The following is a 21,748-nucleotide window of genomic DNA, read 5'->3' on the forward strand; positions in this document are numbered from 1 at the left end:
CAAGTGTAGCTTTGCCACTGTTACTCCTCCTCCTGAGATCCTATGCCTAGACAACTGTTGTATTTGTGTGGTGGTAGAGGCAGCAAACAAATATGCATGCAGGCAGAGATACTCCTGTGACCCAGCCATTGTTATTTTCAGAATAAAGTCTTTGTTAAGTTAAGCAGTTTAGATATGACTACTATTTTTTTGAGATTCACATCTAATGCTATTTCCCCCATAAGTCCTGTTATTTTTGGAGTATGATTCCTATAATGCAGACGTTTTTAGGAATGTTACGATCACATTATAGCAGAACTTGATAAATCCTTAAAACCTTCAGTTGCTACAGTTGTATGTCTGAACAGATCTCACTGAAAAGCAGTTTTTGAAGTGATACAGAAGTTCTATCCAGCCTGTGATGGCTCAATCATGCATAATAATTACTAAGTCTTTCTAAGCTCGAGCCTTGAGGAAACAGTGCAAACTGTTAATCTTTTTCAGCAACTATGAAGTTTAGCGTGTAACCTCTCAAATTCAAAGTTTCAGAATTCTAACTATAACCTAGGCTACACAGGCAAAACACAAGTCATGTGACACCCCATATTGCATACATCTGCTTCTGTTTCAGATCTCATGGGCTGATTGAAACTGTCATGTCCTATGAACAGCTGCTGCCATACACAAGACTACTAAGTGAAAGAGCCATCAATCACATAATGAACATTTCCAACGAACAGGACAGCATATGAAAATTGTAACCATCATGTGCTACAAACGACTGTATGAATCAGCCTTTAAGACTTTAATCCCGCAACAGTTATTTCTAGTTTTTACGGATTGGTCAGCAGATGTCAAAAAGATACAACAGTACGTAATTTTTGGCATAATACAAAATTTACATTTCAGTCTGGCATTTATGTTTTGCAGTGTATACAAAATATTTATACTATGCAAATGTATTTACAATTGACTATTTTAGCCAGAGAAAGGGTAATAATGTTTGTGACTGAAGATGCTGATGTCTTTTCCTGCTAGCTGTCAGAAGGGCCATGTTAAACATGAGCTTCACGCTTAAGATTACCAAGAGAACTTGTAAACAGTCTCTTTAAAGTTGGCTTCTTCAGCAGGAAAGAAATATTTCATGAGACAACTTCTAAGGCAACATACCTTCCATGATCATTTTCATCATTAGGCGTAGTATGTTTCTTTCTCTTTAGTAATTAGGTTTGTTAGGACCACAGAGTCTTAACATATGCCACTTAGCAGGACTCAAACAGAAGAAAGGTAATCATTTATTACTAGTCCATGTTTAGTCTGTAGCAGGTAGTCACTAATGTGGTCAACAAAGCCTCTGTTGCAAACATGGAGCACCTTTGGCCATAGGGCAAAACCTGAGGTAGTAAAAAAAAAAGACATTGTTGACTGCTCTAAGCTCACTGATAAGGTTACTTGGATTACTTTTATGTAGCTTCATGATGTTCCTGTAAGTTCTGAGTCCTGTTAAAATCAAAGTTATGTTCATGTAACCTATGATGGGGTCTGGGAGAAGTAACTTGTTCCTGCCCAACTTCCATGATGTTTTCACTTCGCAGAACATGAGGCACCTCATGGTTCTTTGATGGAGGTGAGAAACAAGGATGCAACAATCCTAGATCTTTATTGACGCCCCATAAAGATAGCCGAAAAGGATCTGTAGAAGAAAAATAGAAAAAAATTAAATTGTGACAACAGTTCCCCAAACTAAGATTTTCTACTTCCTTTATTTTGGCAGCAAGGTACACCTCTTCTGGTGGCATTCAATACATCAAGGCATAACTAAAGCCAGCAAAGATATGTTCATGTGTGTCTGCAGCTATAACCAGCAAAGATTACTTTTTAATGGAAGTAATACAATATTATATTCAATCTATAGAAAACAAAACATTTCTAAATGGTTTGGAGTACAGTATACCTGCACCATATGCAGCTTTCAGCTTACACTGAAGCTGTGCGCCGGATGCACAAGACCTATTGTTTTGCGGGAAGGGATCCAGAACGGATCCCCCATGTAAGCGATGGGGTCACTGTACTATAAGAAATACTTGTGATTAGGAAACGCAGATACTTCAGCTTCAAGGAAACCTGGGATAAAAATTGACAATTCTTGAGCAAGACATGAATGCATGGGCCTTGTGGCCATTGCAGACTGAACTTCAACAGTAAAACACTGCTCTCTCATTTATGTTTCATATACACCTTATACACAGAGCCTGAAGGTAATTTGATACACAATATTTTTTAATGATTTTGTGCATCAGACACAGTTTGTGTATACTGAACCATCAGAAAACAAAGGTGCCACTATCTCAGCCACTTATGCTGACCATTTTGGATTTGGGAATGTTTTGCATTTCAGAACTCTGGTTAAGGGAGATTAAACCTGTATAGCATTGCACTTCTAAAAGGACTAATTTTAACATTAAGAGCAAGAGATAAGAACAGTGAGATAATACAGTACTTACCACTGTTGCATGGTTGAGAGCAGGGTTTCCTCTCATGTAATCTATCTTGATTGTTAAGGAAGACAGACATGTCTCTGTCACCTGAGAGACCATCCAGAGTGGTGGCTTCATGCTGGGGACATACTGGATAGGGCTCTTTGGACATCTGCATCATTAGGTTGGACAGTGTTTGATCAAGTGGGTCATCTTCAGTGACATATGCATAAGGACAATACTCTCTGTTTCTGGAATAGATGTTGGCATTATCATAGCAATCGGAGCAGATCACCAATGGTGCTGTGCCACCTAGTGGAAGACAAACAATAAATAGTTAGGGTGCTATGGCTTGAGACCTTTCACTATAGGTAGGCCACTGTAGGATGCAGAACACTGTGGTTGATTAAACAGTTGCCTACACAGATACAATTCTTCTGTGAGTCAGCTAGCTGGAACTAGAAGCTCTGCCTGTATGTTTGCAAAAACTATTCTTCAGGCACAAGGGAGCCATAGCAATGAAGTGCCACAATAGCACAGAAAAAGGGAACTCATTGAATTTGGTCTTTGTACAATATCAGAGACTTGGAAAAATTACTAAGGAAAATTAAAAAAGAAAGTACAAAGGAAGGCGTACTGCTTAATGTCAAGAAAACAAGCGTAATATTCACAGAGGATCTACAGAGGATTCAGCCTAGATAATGAGGAATTCAAAATAGTCAAAGATTTCCCATACCTTGTATGAAATATTGATCAGAATGGAGATTGCAGAGAAGAAATCAGAAGATGACTAGGAATGGAAAGAGCAGCTATGAAAGAACTAGACAAGATCCTAAATTGTAAAACATTTACAACAGAGCACTAAAGGTAGAATTATTCAAGCCACTGCATTCTCCATCACTATGCATGGATGTGAGAGCTAGGCAGTGAAGAAAGTGGATAGGAAGAAAATTAACTCATATGACATATGGTGATGGAGAAGTGTGCTGAGAATACTGTGGATGGTCAAAAAGACAAATTAATGGAGCCTAGAACAGATCAAGCCTGAATTCTCCCTGGAAGCCAAGATGACCAAATTGAGACTGTTGTATTTTGGCCACGTGATGAGAAGACATGACTCATTAAAAAAGACAATAATGCTATGAAAGGTAGAAAAGGTAGTAGAAAGAGAGGAAGACCGCATGCCAGATGTCTGGACTCAATCAAGGAGGTCATGGGCCTGAATCTGCAGGACCTAAGCAGTTCAGTGGAGGATACAGGGTCTTGCAGATGTCTCATCCACAACCATGAGTTGAGGCACACTCAAAGACAGTTAACAACAACTATATGTTTGCCAAAATGAGAGAAGGCCTTCACTTCTCAGGCCTTCTTGCTCACTACTAAATACATATATGTAAACTTAAGAACAAAAATAATAGCATTAACAAAACAAAAATTCTTTAAAAGAAAATGAAACTACAGAAATATGGAGGTGGGGCTGACTATTTGCCTACTGAGCTGAAGCTGTGGTTATGTACTTGGTCTCCTGATTCTCTGGGAAGGAAGGAGTTTGTTCCCATAACTCTCATGGAAAAGTTGACAGAAACCAGGGCCCGTTACAGACCGCCCAAAAGGGGCGGTCTTGGGCCGCTGCCAGTTTCAGCACGGAGGAGTCGCAGCAGCCAAACCGCGCGACTCCTCCGCGCTGCAAAGGAGCACGAATATCGCGCTCCTTCCAGCAACCCGGAAGAGACGCCGCAAGTACCAAAGCGTGCACTTGCGGCGTCACTTCCAGGCCGCGACGTGCGGAAGCAGAGCATCCGTTACGTTGAAATGGCGGCAGCCTTGTGGAACGGCTGCCGCCATTTGTTACAGACTCTGTCTGTAACAGGGTAAGGGTGTCTGGAAGAGATGCCCCTTTTCCAAAATGGGACGTCGTAAGGACATCCCTTATGGCGGTCTGTAACCCGCCATAGAAGCGTATAGATGAGGTTTTAAGGGATGTAGTAACTGAGGTTCCACCCATTATGGCAAACTCTCTAGACAGACTGATTTGAGTTAGGAAGCCAAGGATATCCTTTAAGGGAGAGAAAGCAGTGGGATCCAGATAATAGAAGACATAAAAATTAGAAAAATGGAGATACAGATTTGTATGTATTGGCAACACAGTGATTTGTTGACTTGAGACCGATGCTATGTATACTGGCTTATCAAGGCATACCCTGATTCCAATGACAGTGGCAAATATAAGATCTGAGAGGGCACATTTAGATTTGAGAGGCTGGTGTCCAGGCTTTTTAATAAAGCACTCTGCTGCATGCAATGCCAAGGAGTGTATGTGCAGGTTCTCAATACTTTAAGAGCTTTGATACATAGGGCCTGGGTCCTTCTTAAATTTTTAAGGTGATGTTTTGAGATGGAGCAGGCTGTTTGTCTTCTTTCATCATCCATCTAATATGTAAAATGAATTCCTTTCATAGCCAACCAGAAGTATAAGAATTGACTAGAGCCAAAAGTTCCCATTCATGATCATCACTTTGCGAATGAAGCCAGGGCCTTATTATTTGAGACAACCAACATTCTGGACCTTGATTTTTCAATCATGACCATTGCACTGCATTCCCTAAGTAATAGCACTATTGAAATGGATCTGTGACCATTCTTGGACTTCTACAGTCTTATCTAGAGAAGTGAGCTGACATCAGTTTTGTGATCTACTTTGTTTTCCATTAGAATTTCCACAGATACCTTTAAAAATTATAATACAAATACCAGAACCTGTCACCAGTTGTTTTTATTAATAAATTATGCCTTGAACATGCACTCTTGCTTAAGGAACAAGAAGAGCCTTGATGCATCATCAGTGGCACACTAGCCATTAACTTTTGTCCAATTCTAATCAAGAAACCAAGAGCTTACCATCTGTGCTTTTATGCACATAACCACCAGAAGGAGGCATAAGCTGTTGATTACTTCCTGCCTCTGAATTACTGTAGCCTTCCTGTGGCTCAGACAAAGTCCCCTGGGAAGATAAATAACTGGGAATATCCGCAGGCAAGTTTACTTCCTCTGAAAGAGAAAAGCAACAGCAACATGATGATTTCACTAGGCAACAAAACTATGTAGCAATCAGATCTGTCAAGAAGGTGACCCATACAGTAGACTCCCAAGAAAACTCAACAAATTATAAATGGTGAAAGTTTATTTTATGAATTAACAACAGTGCTTGTTACTTTTATTTACCTTTTTCTAATTATGATTTACTATCACATTTTACAGTTGCGAAACCCATTTTTTCCACTGCAGCACAACATCACTTTGCACCAATACTGTGAAGAACTATCAATTATGATAATACTTCCCACAAATGCTATGGTCTGTTAAGAACTGTAAGATAACCACAAGGAACCAGACACACAATCTATCATATTCACACACTTATTTACAAAAATATCCATCTACCACAGAAATTCTCAGTCTTTAGTTCTCCAGATGTTTTGGATTTCAACTCCCATAACTTTCAGCCAGTATGTCCACTGCTCAGGAAAGCTGGGAGTTGAAGCTTCAAACATCTGGAGACTGAAAGTTTGAGAACCACTGATCTACCCCCTAATCCTTGCTAATTTGACAAATTAAATTACAAAGGCCTGTGAACTCTCCAAGATCTAATATTTTTTATCAGTGATTTAGATGGTAGAGTGGAGGGAATCCTCATCAAATTTGTGAATGATACAAAACTGTGAGGTGTAGATAATACAATGGAAGACAGGAACAGAATTCAAAAAGACCCTGATATAGTAGGAAAATGTATTAAAATTAATACAGTCAGCCCTCTGTATCCACAGATCCTTTATCCAGATCCAACCATCCATGGCTTGAAAATACTATCTATATCTATATCTATATTTATCTTTCTATCTATACACACACAGACACACACACATACATGCATATACATGAGAAAGCCAGCATGGTATAATGGTTTGAGCATTAGACTAGGACTCTGGAGACCAGGGTTTGAATCCTGACTTGACCATAGACACGTGACTTTGGGCAAGTCAAACTCTCTCAGTCTCAAGAGATTTGCCATGGCAAACCCCTTCTGAAAAAGCTTTTCAGGAAACTCCAATGATGGGTTCACCTTAGGGTTGCCATGACTTGGAAATGACTTGAAGGCACACAATAATACAAATACAAATACATATATACAAATACACACACACACACACTCCAAAATGCAAACATTGATTTTGCTATTTTACATAAGGGACACAATTTCACTATGCCATTGTATTTAATGAGACTTCAGCATTCACAGATTTTGGTATCCATGGGGGAGCCGTGAACCAAACCCCAATGGATAGCAAGGACCTATTGTAAAATGAAATTCAATAGAGACAAATGCAAAAATCTAAATTTAGGCCATAAAAACCAAATGTACAGGTATAGGACAAGGGATACTTGGCTCGGTGGTATTACATGTGAAAAAGACCTTGTGATTTTTGTTGGTCATACACTGAACACGAGCCAGCAGTGTGGTGCTGCAGCAAAGAAAGTAAATGCTATATTAACACGCATTTCCAAATCGAGGGAATCATGCTATCCAAGTACTGGACAAAACTGTTCTCAGGCTCCCCACCTGTGTTAGTGATGCTGTAGTCTTCACTCTTCCTTCTCATATGATAGATAACAATGACCCAGACCAAAGAAGTGCCAACAACACAGCAGACCACAACTATTATCACAATGCCAACAGTTGTCCAGCCATCCTCTTCAATCCCAATGCCACTTTGGGAAGAGTCACAGTTTGGGGAGGAGATGACATATAGGTAGATATGGCCACGTACTGTACCAAGTGTATTAGACATAACACAAGTGTATTTCCCAGCATCCTCTAATCCAGCATCTACAATGATGAGAAGCTGATTGGCAGCAGCAAAGAAATGTCGTTCTGTAACTGTCAGAGGCCCATCATCTTTGGTCCAGTTTAAGCGAGGGGAAGGGCTGCCACTAGCAATGCACTGCAACACTGCTGTTTCACCTTGGGCCACAGTCCTGTCTTCTAAGGGCCTGACAAATGAAGGTGTTTCTGGGAAAAGAAAGTCAGGTTTAAACACAAGAGTATAATTACAACTGCATGGAAATAAAGTTAGCACTACTATATACTTGCAGCTTGTGATTTGGAAAGCTGATGTAGAACAAAATAAGGGGCATGCATATTTTATAACCTGACTCGGAAATAATCTTGTGCATTCCCAGATGTAAATTTTAGGATTTGCCCATAATTCAGTTTGAGCCAAAGATAGCAGCATGACACTGAGGAGAACGGTCACCTCTAGGAATTAATGATTTCCTAAAGAAATACAACTGAGGAGAGATACCTTTTTCTTTTTTCCATCTTTTATATATACCCTGTAGAAATTTCTACATTTCTTGTGTCATCTTTCTAGACAAAGCTATTAAATGGTCCATTTCATCACTGCACAGTTCACAACCCGAGAGTAAGCATAATAGAGTGCAAAAGTAATGGGGGGGGATGAGGATGGGACATTTTTCAAATTGTTTAAAATAAAGTGTGTCAACAGCAGGAAACCACACATGCTCTAGCAGTATTTTTCTTAGGAGTATCAGACATTTGGAGGAATACAGTGGTACCTCGGGATACGAAATACCCAGCTTACGAATTTTTCGGGATACGAATAAATCCCATAGGGATTTATTGTTTCGGGTTACGAAAGTTTTTTCGGGTTACGAAAAAACTCCGCGCTGTTTTAAATGGAGCCGCGGCAGAGCCGCGGCTTTTTTCCCCATTAGCGCCTATGGCAATTCGGCTTACGAAGGTTTTTCGGGTTACGAAATTAGCCGCGGAACGAATTAATTTCGTAACCCGAGGCACCACTGTACTCTACCAACTTTTTCCTAGGTTACAAATGGGAATTTTGTATACAAATTTTAATGCTTCTGTAGTTATACTCACTGAAATTAAATACAGCCTATTTTAGGAAAGTTCCAAAATGCTCCTGACAATCTTAAGCAGCCAGAAAACTAGATTCAATTAACTTCTTCAATTTGGTCTGATGTTACTTCATTCCCCAATTTACAAAATAAGGTAAAATTGGGAACAAGTCAGTGGCCGCCTTCAGCAGCTCAAAACCGAATCATCCCATAGTTATCAGAACAAGGGTGCTAGCCTAATTGCTAGATGTTTAAATTGTCCATTGGTTTCAGTATTTGGGTTAATAATAATAATATTTATTTATATTTCCCGCCTCTCCCAAGGATCGAAGCAGGATTACATCATTAAAATAATACAATACAGTTCAGAGAAACTATCTATAAAATACTAATACTACACATTCCTATTAGTTCCTTAAAATATCCAGTCATCAAATGGTCATACAGTCATAATCAGGGGTGAAGCATTTAGCATAATCTCTTATAGGGAATCAGGTAGATAAGTCCGCCGGAAGAGATCTGTTTTAAATGCCTTCTTAAAGGCATCTAAGGTGGTAATAAAATGGATCTCTTCCGGTAGACTATTTCACAATTTAGGGGTCACGGCAGTGAATGCTCCATGGGAAGTTGTAGTTAATCTAGTGTTATAGTATTCCAATAAATTCTTCCCAGATGTTCTGAGTGTGCAGGGCGGATTATGTAGAGAGAGGCGTTCCCACAAGTAACTTGGGCCGGAGCCATGTAGGGCTTTAAAGGTAATAACCAACACCTTGTACTGCGCCCAGAACATGATTGGCAGCCAGTGAAGGATTGCAACACTGGTGTTATATGGTCAAACCTAGGTGTGCCAGCGACAAATCTGGCTGCAGAATTTTGAACCAGTTGAACTTTCCGAACTTGGTACAAGGATAGCCCCAAGTAGAGAGCATTACAGAAATCTAAACGAGAGATTACCAGTACAGTGGTACCCTGGGATACGAAATCACCGCGTTACGAAATTTCCGGGATACGAAAAAATTAAATAGGAAAAAACTGTTCCGGGTTACGTTTTTTTTCGGCTTACGAAAATTTTTTTTGTGCTTTTTCGCATGAAATCGCGGCTTTCAGCGCTAGCGGCTATGGCTTTTTCGGGTTGCGAAATCTTTCGGGTTACGAACGGCGCCGCGGAACGAATTATATTCGTAACCCGGGGTACCACTGTACATGTACCATTGCTTCAAGGTCCTTTTGGTCCAGGTAGGGACACAGTTGGCATATCAATAATAATAATAATATTGACTAAGGTGACCATCGTAATCTCAACTCTGTATTCCGCCCTGAAGCCAATTTGAAATGGGTCCAGATAATTGGCTTCATCCAAGACAGCCTGGAGCTGGAAGGCTACTGTCCTCTCCATCACTTTGCCCAAGAATGGTAAAAGGGGGACCAGTTAATAGAATAATGCCATGTTGAAATAAGCATGAGATCCTGGAGTATCAGCATTAACTTTTAAATGAGAAGTAGGCAACAGCAAGAGAAAGGGCTCCCTAAGGGCTGCACTTTTAAAATTTGTTTTACTTTTTTTTACAAATACCCCCCCCCCCAAAGTTCTTTAGATGTGGGGGGACACCTCACCATATTTCTCCCCTTCATTTTAGGCCCAGGAGAGGTGTTTTTAGAAGTGGGAAATAAACTAGAACTGTGACAGTTTGATTAAATAACCCATATAGCCCCAGCTAGTTTGCTTACCTAACACAGTCAATGTGGCATTTGCTGATATTCCTCCTGCTACATTTTGTGCCATGCAGCTATAGATCCCCATATCTTCTATTTTCACGTTTGCTATGAAAAAGACATCATCTTCTGGCATTACATGCATTCGCCTTTCACGAGCTGCAGGGAAGTCTGTGCCTCCATCTTTCTGCCAGGAAATCTGAGGTGGGGGATGGCCTTCTGCAGCACACTCCAGTTTAGCCATGGCTCTAGTTCGGATAGTGAGATCCATAGGAGTTTTTATAAAAGAAGGCAGCTCTGAATGAAGAGACATATTAGAATGATCAAATAATGTTTACTATCACTAGACAGAGGATACAAAACAGTTCCTCATTTAGGAATGGTTAGTTTCCAATTTCTTTGGAAATTACTAATGCTACTATGTCCCATTCACTCTTTTTAACAATTTAATGTCCACATTTTTGTTGCCTTCTTTTCATGCTCTGAGGTTGTTTACAAAGTCTAACAATTCTTTGGATGAAAAAGACAAATTAGTTTCTTTTCTCTATGGAACATACCATCTTCTATTATGGAGTGGTCAACTGTAGAAGACTTGGAGGGCCACATTCCCTGCTATACCTTCTGGAGTCATGAGGGAAATTATTTTTATGCTCCTGCCACTTGCCGTGTTTTATTCTCTGGAAAGGGCTTTTCTCAAACAGGAAGTAGCCCAAAAGCCAACTAAGAAAAATTAATAATAAAAGGGCAAGTGTCATGGCAACTGTCATATTTTGGCTTGGTCCCAATTTGAAAAAGGGTGCATCTTTAACAATTTCTGTAGTTGATAAATGTCTGAAACTACTTCCTTGACACAGTCTAGGTCTGCAATTGTCAATGAAACACAATCTTGGCTCAATTAGCTTGTGAGCAAATGGACTGCAGCTGGTACATTTTCCATTTCCAAACAGAGAAATGTGTTGTGGAAAAAATGCTACCATTTGGCCAGTTCTTAAAGTCTGGTCAGAAAAGATCTTCAAGGCCACTTGCATCCAAAACACAATACCAATATTTTCCAACAGTTATCCCAGCACTGGATTGGGAGGGGTGGGGTTTTCGATTCATTTGGAAACCGAGGAACACTAAAGAGCTTATATAGAATAATTCCAAAGTCTTTTAAATTAGTATCTTTCTTTAAAGGGGAAATCCTAGCACAGGCGCTTACCATTGACAGTCAACTTGGCCTTGTTGGAATAATTGGACCCAAAGTGATTAGAGATTATACACTGGTATTTTCCTTCATCTGTGAAATTTACATTGAACACATGCAGGACAGTTGTGTATTCCAGCACTTCACCATCTTCTTTTTGGTACCTAACAAAATTCTCTATATCTGCATCATACAATATTTCACTGTCTTTTCGCCAGGTAGTGGACATGGGTAAATCACTGCTGCTCACAGCCATGCAAGTCAAGCTGACATTGGTGCCTCTCAGTGCAATGGTAGTCTCAGGGTGTGCTCTGATCTGAGGTTTGGGGAAATCGTCTGTGAAAAGCAGATAAAAATGAACTCAATTTCCTTTTCTGTATGTATCTGATATAAGAAAAAACGAATGCAAATTGTAACACAGTTCCACTTGTATCAGAATGAAATGAGCTCTCACTAATTCCTCCAATCGCTACATCCTCTTTCACACCAGAATTGGCTATGCGGGTATGAAGCTGTGAAATAGGATGTCTTGTGTCAGAGCAAAAGCAACAGCAAGTGAAATGATTTAAAGATTTTTATCAACATCTATATATCACACTGTGGTGGAATGTGTTATGGCAATGTTGTCAGAAGTCCAGTTTTAAGTAAAGCTCTAACTGCAGTTTGGAAATAAAGAACCAACTAGAGATATCAGCAATATGCATATCTTTCTTTTCACTATTTGTTGTTGTTGTTGCATGCCTTCAAGTCATTTCTAACTTATTGCGACTCTTAAGACTGAACCTATCACAGGGTTTTATGGGGCTGATTGTTTGTGACTCACTCAAGGTCACCCAGTAGATTTTCATGGCTGATTGGAAAACTGAACCCTATTCTCCAGAGTTGTAGTCCAAAGATCAATCCACTACACCATGCTGGCTCTCCTTACTATAGTTTAGTAATAGATTAATATTTATTTTCAGGAAACATGCCGTACTGCCTGGGATTTGATATTCTTGCCTAATAACAATTTAGATGTCAACACATGCTTACGTTAGTTCTGATTATTTTGCCAAGCAGTGAGTGTAGAAAATTGGCCGTAACTAGAAGGAAGAGGCTTAAAAATAAAACTCCATAATGGTGACGCTCTCCTATCTAAAAGAGATTCACTGTCCTAAAACAATTCTAAGCTTGCTATTTTATTCCATTTAATTACTAAGAACAATGAGAACTTAAACTTCTGCAAACAGCTGTATAATGTAATGTTATGACTAAGCTGAAAAGGAGAATATGATCCATTGGTACTGTGCTGAAAGTTTGAGAGATACCCTAGAGTATCTGCCATCGAATATCCTTGTTTGTTTCCAGTTAGTTTCTATTGCCAACTCTCCCTCATGCTTGAGAAGTTTCCACAGGATTATAATGACTCTCACAGTACCACTAAGAAAAAATTCCTTGTTCTAGATGTCACTACAGTCATCCCTTCCTTTATGCGAGGGATCCGTTCCGGACCCCCCCCCCCCCGCATAAGAGAAAAAACATGAATGCTCAAGTCCCATTCAAATGAATGGGGCTCGTGCCCGCGGCGGCGCAGCAGCGGCACATGGGGCACACGCCATGGGAGTGCGCACCATTGTTTTCTTCCGGTGCGTGGCTCCCTTCCTTCCGGTGCAGCTTCCAGCATATGCTGGGAGCCGCGTAAAGCGCACCCATGTATGACGCGGGTGCACTGTACTAAATAATTCAAAGATAGTGTTTTGAGTTAATCTGTGGTTGCATAAATTTCTAACACATTTCTAATATTAATTTCTAATATATGGGCAACACAAATGTTTCTTACATTAGTGCAAGGTAGTGTAATCCCAATTAAGCCAATACATCCAATGGATGGGTCACTGAAGCCATGCCACACAAATGACCATTTTCTAAAAAGCAGATGACCATATTCCAGAGTAGAAGTCATGTAAGTGTCCATCATATTTAAAAAATGAATAATATTAAGAGTACAAACCACAGACAAAGTTTTCAGGATTCACATTGAGGATGCTCTGTCCAGACAACCTCTCAGGATGAGCACAAATGACACTGACAGTATCCTGCAAATGATTGTGGGTAAGCCATTGGAGCAGCCATTTCAACTGACAGTCACATAGTAAGCTGCTAGTGTTCAACAACCTGAAAAAACAGGAGAAATGTTCTAAGTTGTCAGCCAAACACATACCATCTCAATTATAGTCACTACGTAGGGCAGCACCATCCCTCAATATACACTACTCATATATCTGTAACTCTTTACCAACATTTCTACATTATACAGACAGCCCTCCCCATACGCATGGGGATCCATTCTGGACCCCCTTGCATATGGGGAAAAGACTGTATGCTCAAGCCCCATAGGAAATAATGGGACACGTGCTCATGGCAGCACACAGGGCACAAGTACACACCCCATAATTTCTGCCTTGGCTTGCCTTCTGCGTGAGCTCAAAGCCACAGAAGGCAAGCCCGCCTATAAGGAGGGCCGACTGTATGCCTAATCTGCTTGGTAACATATCCTACCTATCCTCCAAGTAGCTTTAGTGACATATTAGTGCAAATAAATTCATTATTCTCTTTCTTCACATCTAAGTTATGTCAGACATTTCTCATCAAAGTCCTAATTTGCTTTTTAAAAATATCTTTCACAGGAATAGTCCTGAAACCAGTAATATGCAAAGAAAAAGCAAGAGAGGAAAAAAATACTATGCATACAATATAAGATACAGGAATACTGTTAAGAGACGAGGTATTCTTGTCAGTTCAGGAATCCCAAGCATTTAATGGATTCTAAGTTTATGACAAAAGCATATAAACCCAGTTCTGCAATTCCACAAATTCTAACTGCAATCATATCAGAAACTGGAACTTAGTGAAATATGTCACCTGGAACAATTTACAGGGCAGCAATGCTAGCACTTGTAAAAGAACCCTTTCCAACTTAGGAGCAGAACATGTTGGATTTTCCCCCACACACAACAGCTATGGGTCACACCAAATTTCAGTATGTGTTATATAAATGTGCCTTTTTAGTTAAACACCAAATTCATATCAGCTGAAGACAGTGACTTCTTAGTAGACAGTGAAATATGGATGAATCCAAAAGGACAGGTTGCTTACCTGTAACGGTATTTCTTCGAGTGGTCATCTGCGAATACATACAAATGGGTTTCACTGCACCTGCGCAGTGCTGCTCGGAACCTACTGGAATCACTGGGCAAAGTTTACTTTGCAACATATAGAAACTTTTTGGCGGTAACTCCGCCCACCCGTTATAAGGCCCCTGCCTTCCCGCTCTTTTCCCCAGTTCCGCAATTTTTCCGCCAAGCAGGCGATGGAAAGAGCCAATGTGAGGGGACGGACGGGTGGGATTTGTATGTATTTGCAGATGACCACTCGAAGAAATACCGTTACAGGTAAGCAACCTCTCCTTCTTCTTCGTGGTCTCTGCGAATCATACAAATGGGTTTAGACTGACAAGCTAAGGTATGCGGCGGAGGGAGTGTCCTGAAACCAAAGCTATGGTGAACCAAAGGTATATTTATTATAGTAATAAACACCTTGATATATATGTACATAAGTACTGAAACACAAACCATCAGTAGTGCAATCAATGCAACCCTGAAACCAACACAGCCCTCCCGAAAGCTGCGTCTCGGATGGCCCTGGTGTCCAACCTATAATGTTTGATAAAAGTCAGAGGTTGGGACCAGATAGCAGCCTTGCAGACATCCTCCAAGGGAATCCCCGACAGGAATGCAGAGGATGCTGCCATTGCCCTTGTGGAATGAGACTGAACCCTGCCAGGGAGAGGTTTGCCCAACAGTTCATAGCAGAGGTGGATGGTACCAGCCACCCATTTGGAAAGCCTCTGCGCAGACACAGGCAACCCTTTCTTCGGTTCCGAGTAGCATTGGAAAAGTCTCTCGGACCGGCTGGAGGCAGCAGTTCTGTCCAAATAAAACGCCAGTGCTCTCCTGACATCAAGAGAGTGCAGGCGTCGCTCCGCATCTGAAGTCGGGCTGGATGCGAGAGTAGGCAACACAATGTCTTGGCACATGTGGAAAGCAGACACTACCTTTGGTAAGAAAGTAATGTCTGTCCGGAGGACCACCTTGTCCTTGTGGAACCTCAAGAATGGCTGGTCCCTCCGTAAGGCACAGAGTTCACCCGCACGGCGGGCAGAGGTGATGGCCACAAGAAAAGCGGTTTTCCAAGTCAATAGTCTCAAGTCCGCTGTGGCCATCGGCTCAAAGGGCTTGGATTGGAGGGCGGACAGTACCGTCTCCAAACTTCAAGCCGGTGTAGGTACCGACACAGGAGGATAAAGGTTGGCACATCCCTTAAGGAACCCCTTCACCAAAGGGTCCTTGAAGAAAGAAACCCTCCCCCCGAACTGGTATTTGGCACAAATGGCAGACAGGTAGCATTTGAGGGATGTAAGGGACAGCCCCTCATCCAAGAGTGCCATCAAAAACTCCAGCACCACTGGAGTGGACACCTGAGCAGGAGACAAGCCCTTTCGGTCAAGGAAGAGGCTAAACCTCCTCCATTTCAGGGCATAGGACCGCTGGGTGGAAGGTTTCTTTGCAGCCAGGATCACCGTCCTTACTGCCTCCGGCAGGGCAGTCAGGGCTGTATCCTCCAGGCTACCAGCGGCAGGCTCTCGATGTCCGGGTGGAGAATCCGTCCGTCCTGGATCGACAGCAGGTTCGGGCGAGGGTCGAGGCGGAGGAAGCATCTCCTGGAGAGGTGAAGAAGGGATGCAAGCCAGGGCTGTCTCGGCCACCACGGGGTGATCAGGATCGCATGCGAGTGATCCACTGTCATTTTGGACACCACCCTGATGATGAGAGGGAACGGAGGGAAGGCGTAGAGAAGCTCCCCCGTCCAGAGGAAGGCGAACGCGTCTCCGAGGGATCCGTCCATTCGCTTCCTGGAGCAGAACTGGGGACAGTGGCTGTTCCACCTGGTCGCGAAGAGGTCGATCCGGGGGGTTCCCCACCAGTCGAAGAGGTCGCTGACCGTCTCGGGATGGAGCCTCCACTCGTGGCACACCGAGGGAGATCTGCTGAGGCGATCTGCCAGCTCGTTGTTCTCCCCGGGAAGGTGAATCGCCTGGAGGAGGACGCGTCTCTGGATGCACCAGTCCCAGATGCGGAGCGTGAGGTCGAGCAGGGTCCTGGACCTGGTACCACCTTGCTTGTTGATGTAATACATCACGGTGGTATTGTCCGTCCTCAGGAGGACCACCTTTCCTGTGACGGCGAACTCGAATGCCCTCAATGCCTTTTCCACTGCCAGCATCTCCAAAGCGTTGATGTGGAGGAGCTTGTCTTGTGTGGACCACCTGTCTTTGACGACCAAGTCGAGCAGGTGAGTGCCCCATCCCTCCAGGGATGCATCGGTTGTCAGAGTCAGTTGTGCCTGGGGCTGATGAAAGGGCATTCCGGTGCAGACGTTGCGGCGGTCCAACCACCATCTGAGGGAGGCGGCTATCGGTCTCGGTACCGTGAGCCACTTGGACGGGGGGGTCTTCTACCGGAGAGAAGACCGAAAGGCACCAGGATTGGAGAGGCCGAAGACGAAGTCTTGCCCAGGGGGTGACGAATGTCGTCGATGCCATGTGGCCTAGGGCGACTTGGACGTCTCTGGCTCTCACCCTTCTGTGGGAGATGCACGGCCTGAGGGACGTTGTTAGGGCCTGAAACCGGTCCAGAGGGAGGAAGGCTGAACAACTTTCGGAGTCGAGGATGGCCCCGATGAACTTGACCTGCCTGGTCGGTGTGAAGTGGGACTTTTCCCTGTTGACGACCAGCCCGAGGGAGTCCAAGAGGTGCAAGGCGAATGAGACTGCCTCCTGCAGCTCGTGTTGGGATTCGGCTGCAAACAGCCAGTCGTCCAGGTAGGGAAAGACCATGAAGCCCTTTTGATGAAGGTATGCCACCACCGGTGCCATGCACTTTGTGAAGACCCTTGGAGCCGTGGCCAAGCCGAAGGGAAGAACGTTGTAATGGTACGAGGTGGAGCCGACAGCGAAGGCGAGGAATCTCCGGTGGGATTCTCGAATCCCGATGTGGAAGTAGGCGTCCTTCAGGTCAACGGTCGCAAACCACAGGCCCTGGTGAAGCAGAGGCAGAATGGAAGCCAAGGTTACCATTCGAAAGCAGCAGTAGTCAAGGAACAAGTTCAATTGTCTTAAGTCCAGGATGGGCCTAATGCCCCCATCCGCTTTCGGTACCGTGAAGTACCTGGAGAAAAAGGCTCGAGGACATTGGTCGGGCGGTAGGGGGGAGATTGCCCCCTTACCGAGCAAGGCGCGCACTTCGTCGAGAAGGGTGTCCGAGGGGGGAGTGGACATGAAGGCTCCAGTTGGAGGGAGCTCTTGGAACTCGAGGGCATAACCCCTACGGACGATGTTGAGAACCCACGAGTCCGATGTTATGGAGGCCCAGATGTTAACAAACGGCCTCAAAATGTCCAAGAAGAAGAGGGGTGAAGGAGGGACGAAGCGCGCTGCGTCCCTTCAGGTTCTCTTCTTCCCCTGGTCGGTGTCCTGCCGGTGGGTCTTGCGGTACCGAGGCGGGAAGTTGCGACGGCCAGAGGAGGAGGAAGACTGCGAGGGAAAGCGGCGTCTCTGGGAGCCCTGTTGCTGGGACTGCCGATCCCGGGAGAAGGTCCCCTGTGACTGACCTTGCGGCTGCCACGGGCGCTGACGCTTCCGAAATGGAGAAGCCGGTGTCGAGGACATGCCATGCTTGTTCGCCGCCGCCTTCATCCTGAACTTCCTGTTCAGGCGGTCGTCGGTCTCGGCATGGAAGAGCCCGGTCCCATCGAGCAGCATGTCCTCGATGGGCGCCTTGACGGTAGGGTTGAGGTCCGAGGCCCTCAACCAGGCGTGGCGTCTGAGTGCCATGGATGCAGACATGGCCCTCCCTGCATAGTCAGCCATGTTCCTGGAAGTGGTGATGAGCCAACTTCCGATGGAGTGTGTCTCGTCCCTGACCTCGACCAACTGCCTCTGGACGTCATCCGGGATGTCCGGGATGAGGGGGGAGATCCATTCCATGAGGGTCTGGATGTAGGCCCCCATGCAGGCGGTGTAGTTTACGGCCTTGACCGCAAGGGCCGCCGCCGAGTAGGCCTTCTTGGCCAGGCCATCAACTTTCTTCGCTTCCCAGTCGACCGGGGAGGTCGCCTGCTTCGGGACGAAGCTGTGCTGGGCTCCCTCCACAATAGCAGAGTTCGGCCTGGGGTGGTCGGCCAGCCAAGGACAACTCGCCGGAGCGACTCTGTAGAGAGACTCTACCTTGCGGGAGGATGCAGACAGGGTGGCCGGGGAGTCCCAAGACCTCTTAACGATGGTCTGAAGCGAGGGAAGCAGAGGGAGGCAGGGTGGAGTAGGCACCCGTCCGTGCACCCGACGTTCCACCGGATCATGAGCGTTGTCGTCCGGAAAAGCGAGCTCGATGTCGAGAGCCCTCGCCATCTTCACGACGTGCTCACTGAAGGAACGAACGTCGTCCGACGGGGAAGACGGCTCAGGATTGTGCATCCTCTGAGGCGAGGCCGACACGGAGAGGACATCCTCATCAGATGGTGCCTCGGACGGAGGCAAGGGCTCCTCATCAGAGTCCAAGTCAGAGGAGAGGGCATCCATCACTCTGACTTGGGATCTTGGTCGGACCGGGACGAGGTCGGTCGAGGAGCGTGAGTGCCTTCGAGGTGGAGATGGCGGCCTCTCGTACACGGATACGGTCAGGACCGATCTGGACGAGGTGCCCTGCTGAGGGTCTGCTGGATGGGGGTTCAGTCTGGTGAACTCCCTGATTGCTCTGTCCTCCGATACCGACATGTAGTACCGGCCCGACTGAGTGTCGAGGAATAGGTCCGGTATCTGTTGTCTACGGGGCGGGTCCTCGTAGTCGTCGTTCCCGGAGTGTGGAGGCGACCGCTGTTCCGGAGAGAGAGGAGGAACGGTGTCCCCCGTCCCGTGGACGAAGTCCATGGTGGGCTGAGGCGGTGGCGTGTCCGGTACCGGAGTCAGCCGGGCCTTCTTGGAAGGGGAGCGCCTCTTGTCCTTCGCCTTCGGTGGGACGGTACCGGGCTGATCCTTGGACGTCTTAGCCCTTTTAGAGGCAGGGTCACGACCTGTCTTGTCGTGATGCCTCTTCTTTCCCGGCCTCGGGGTCTCTTCTGGTGGGAAGAAAGGATTGTCCGGAAGATCCAGGAGGACAGCCGCCGCTCCTGATGAGGAGGGTCTTGGAGACCTTGCCCTGTCAGCTGACGGGGCGTGGGCCGCTCCCGAAAGCACAGCCGGCTCCTTCGACTTTGGAGCGTGGCGAGATGCCTTGGATGCCCTGGAGGACGAAGGCGAAGCGAGTTGGACCTCCGCCTCGGTAGCTTTCCTCGCATGGGAGCCCTCCGGTCTCTTTGTCGATTTGGAGGCCGGCTCGGTACCCTCAGTCCCCGAAGGCTTATGGGGGCGCTTGGAGGGTTCGTCGGTGGCACTGGGCGGTTTCGAGCCACGGGCCACATCGGAAGTGGTGGAAGGAATTGTCCCGGCCGGGACACACACCACGCTGGAAACGGCGGCCCTCGCGGATGTCACGCTGGACACACTGGCTCGAGAAGATGAAGCAGGGGGCGCGGAAGGCGGGACGGAAGACGAACGCGAACCTCCCTCTTGCACCTTACCCAGGGCAATCGCCGAAGTAAGCCGGGACTCACGGTTTTTCCGGGCCTGAGAAGAGAGGGATCTGCAGAGCAGACAGGCATTGGTGTCATGGTTCTGGCCAAGGCACAACAGGCAGGAAGAGTGCGGGTCTTGGACGGGCACTTTGCCCCCGCAAATGTCGCACTTCTTGAAGGGTGCGGGCATTTCCAAGGTCGTCAAAGCCAGAGGAAATTCAAAGCGAGGTCAACAGTCCGAGAGTCCGAAGTTACCGGGGGCGGGAGACAAAGAGTGGTCAAAAACAGTCCGAGGTCAAGATGAGAAGTGATTCCAAATGCAAGCTAAAGCGAGCGAAGTTCCCTGAAGCAGCTAGCGCGGCGGAAAAAAGGAACTGGGGAAAAGAGCGGGAAGGCAGGGGCCTTATAACGGGTGGGCGGAGTTACCGCCAAAAAGTTTCTATATGTTGCAAAGTAAACTTTGCCCAGTGATTCCAGTAGGTTCCGAGCAGCACTGCGCAGGCGCAGTGAAACCCATTTGTATGATTCGCAGAGACCACGAAGAAGAATGGGAAATTTCAATTAACTGAGTCTTTGGGATATACCTCCCTTTTTGAGATTAATTTTAGATGATGAAATGATGAGGGAAATAGGCCACTTGATAATTACTCTCCTGTTCTACATATCTGGCTTGACAAAATGAGAGAGACAATAAAAACTCCTAACACCAATGTCAGATTCTGGAACTGCTGCATCAAACAATCTTCATTAAGAACATAATACAGTCTAAAGTGTTAGCATTAATTAAATAACTGCTGTAATCAATTATGGCATTCAAATACTTTATTTTAGAAAGTGCCTACAGGATATTGCATATGAAAGAAAGAGTAGCTAGGGTTACATAAGAGGAATCTTTTTCTTATTAATTATGAAGAGTTAGAACAATTTATGTTTTTTCTCAGTATACTTAGATTTTAAATGTTTAGTGTAATCAGCATCCTGGTAAAATTGAAAAAAAAAATGAAGCCAAAATATTAGTTAAATGCTACTATAATTTGTGAACTAAACTGAATTGAATTTTAAGACTAGCATTCTGTAAGGAAAATCTTTGCGACAGCTGACACATTTAATAACATCTCTATGGAAAGAACATATGTAGGACTAAATACTTACAGCTCTTTAAGAGGTTGGGAAAAAGCATTTTCTTGAATGGACATTATTGCATTGTTGTTCAGATCTCTGCAATATTAAATATTGTGCAAGTTTACTACATATTGCTCATTTAAAAACTGGACTAAATGTATACTTGACGAGAAAGCTTAATTGAAAGAGAAAAGGTATAATTACAAATATTCAAGGGCTTGAAGTCCAAAAAATGCTCTCTTTGTGATTGACTTAATCTGGTTTCCTTGTAGAATCCTAAAACAACACAAGCAAACCACAAAAACAAACAAATAGTTAAGCAAGTTGAAAAAGCGGTCAAGACGGATCTCTTCCGCCAGGCCTTTCCAGATTAACCATCCCGGCCCAGGTTCCCTGATTCCCCCATTCCTCCCGTGGCCCCATCTTAGTGATGGTCGAGGATCAACAGAGGGATATCAGGGTTTTTAGTTTTTAATTGTTGTTTTTATGCATTGATATTGTGTTTTAATATGTTATACTGTTTAATACTGTCTTAAGGGGGGAGGGATGAAGTGTTTTTAATTGTCATATTTTATATTTTACTGTTGTTAACTGCCCAGATTGGTTTGCCAGAGGGCGATATACAAATAAA

The 21,748-nt window shown here is 44.6% G+C and overlaps 1 protein-coding gene across 3 annotated transcripts in view; it reads right to left on the reverse strand.

Moving 5' to 3' along the window:
- Window positions 1-769: 769 nt before the first annotated feature.
- LRIG2 (leucine rich repeats and immunoglobulin like domains 2) overlaps window positions 770-21,748 on the reverse strand; it is a 66,932-nt gene continuing 45,953 nt past the window's right edge. For 2 of the 3 annotated variants that reach the window (XM_042462278.1, XM_042462276.1), the window contains 9 exons: window positions 21,322-21,393; window positions 21,148-21,213; window positions 13,280-13,443; window positions 11,305-11,625; window positions 10,119-10,400; window positions 7,075-7,524; window positions 5,355-5,504; window positions 2,484-2,768; window positions 770-1,672 (listed from right to left, as the gene is read on the reverse strand). In XM_042462278.1, the coding sequence (XP_042318212.1) occupies window positions 1,443-1,672; window positions 2,484-2,768; window positions 5,355-5,504; window positions 7,075-7,524; window positions 10,119-10,400; window positions 11,305-11,625; window positions 13,280-13,443; window positions 21,148-21,213; window positions 21,322-21,393 (2,020 nt within the window). In that variant the 3' untranslated portion in view covers window positions 770-1,442. The remainder of the gene's footprint in view (window positions 1,673-2,483; window positions 2,769-5,354; window positions 5,505-7,074; window positions 7,525-10,118; window positions 10,401-11,304; window positions 11,626-13,279; window positions 13,444-21,147; window positions 21,214-21,321; window positions 21,394-21,748) is intronic. The other variant, XM_042462277.1, reaches the window with a different exon arrangement.

The sequence above is a fragment of the Sceloporus undulatus genome, chromosome 4, assembly GCF_019175285.1.
Source record: "Sceloporus undulatus isolate JIND9_A2432 ecotype Alabama chromosome 4, SceUnd_v1.1, whole genome shotgun sequence".
Taxonomy (NCBI): domain Eukaryota; kingdom Metazoa; phylum Chordata; class Lepidosauria; order Squamata; family Phrynosomatidae; genus Sceloporus; species Sceloporus undulatus.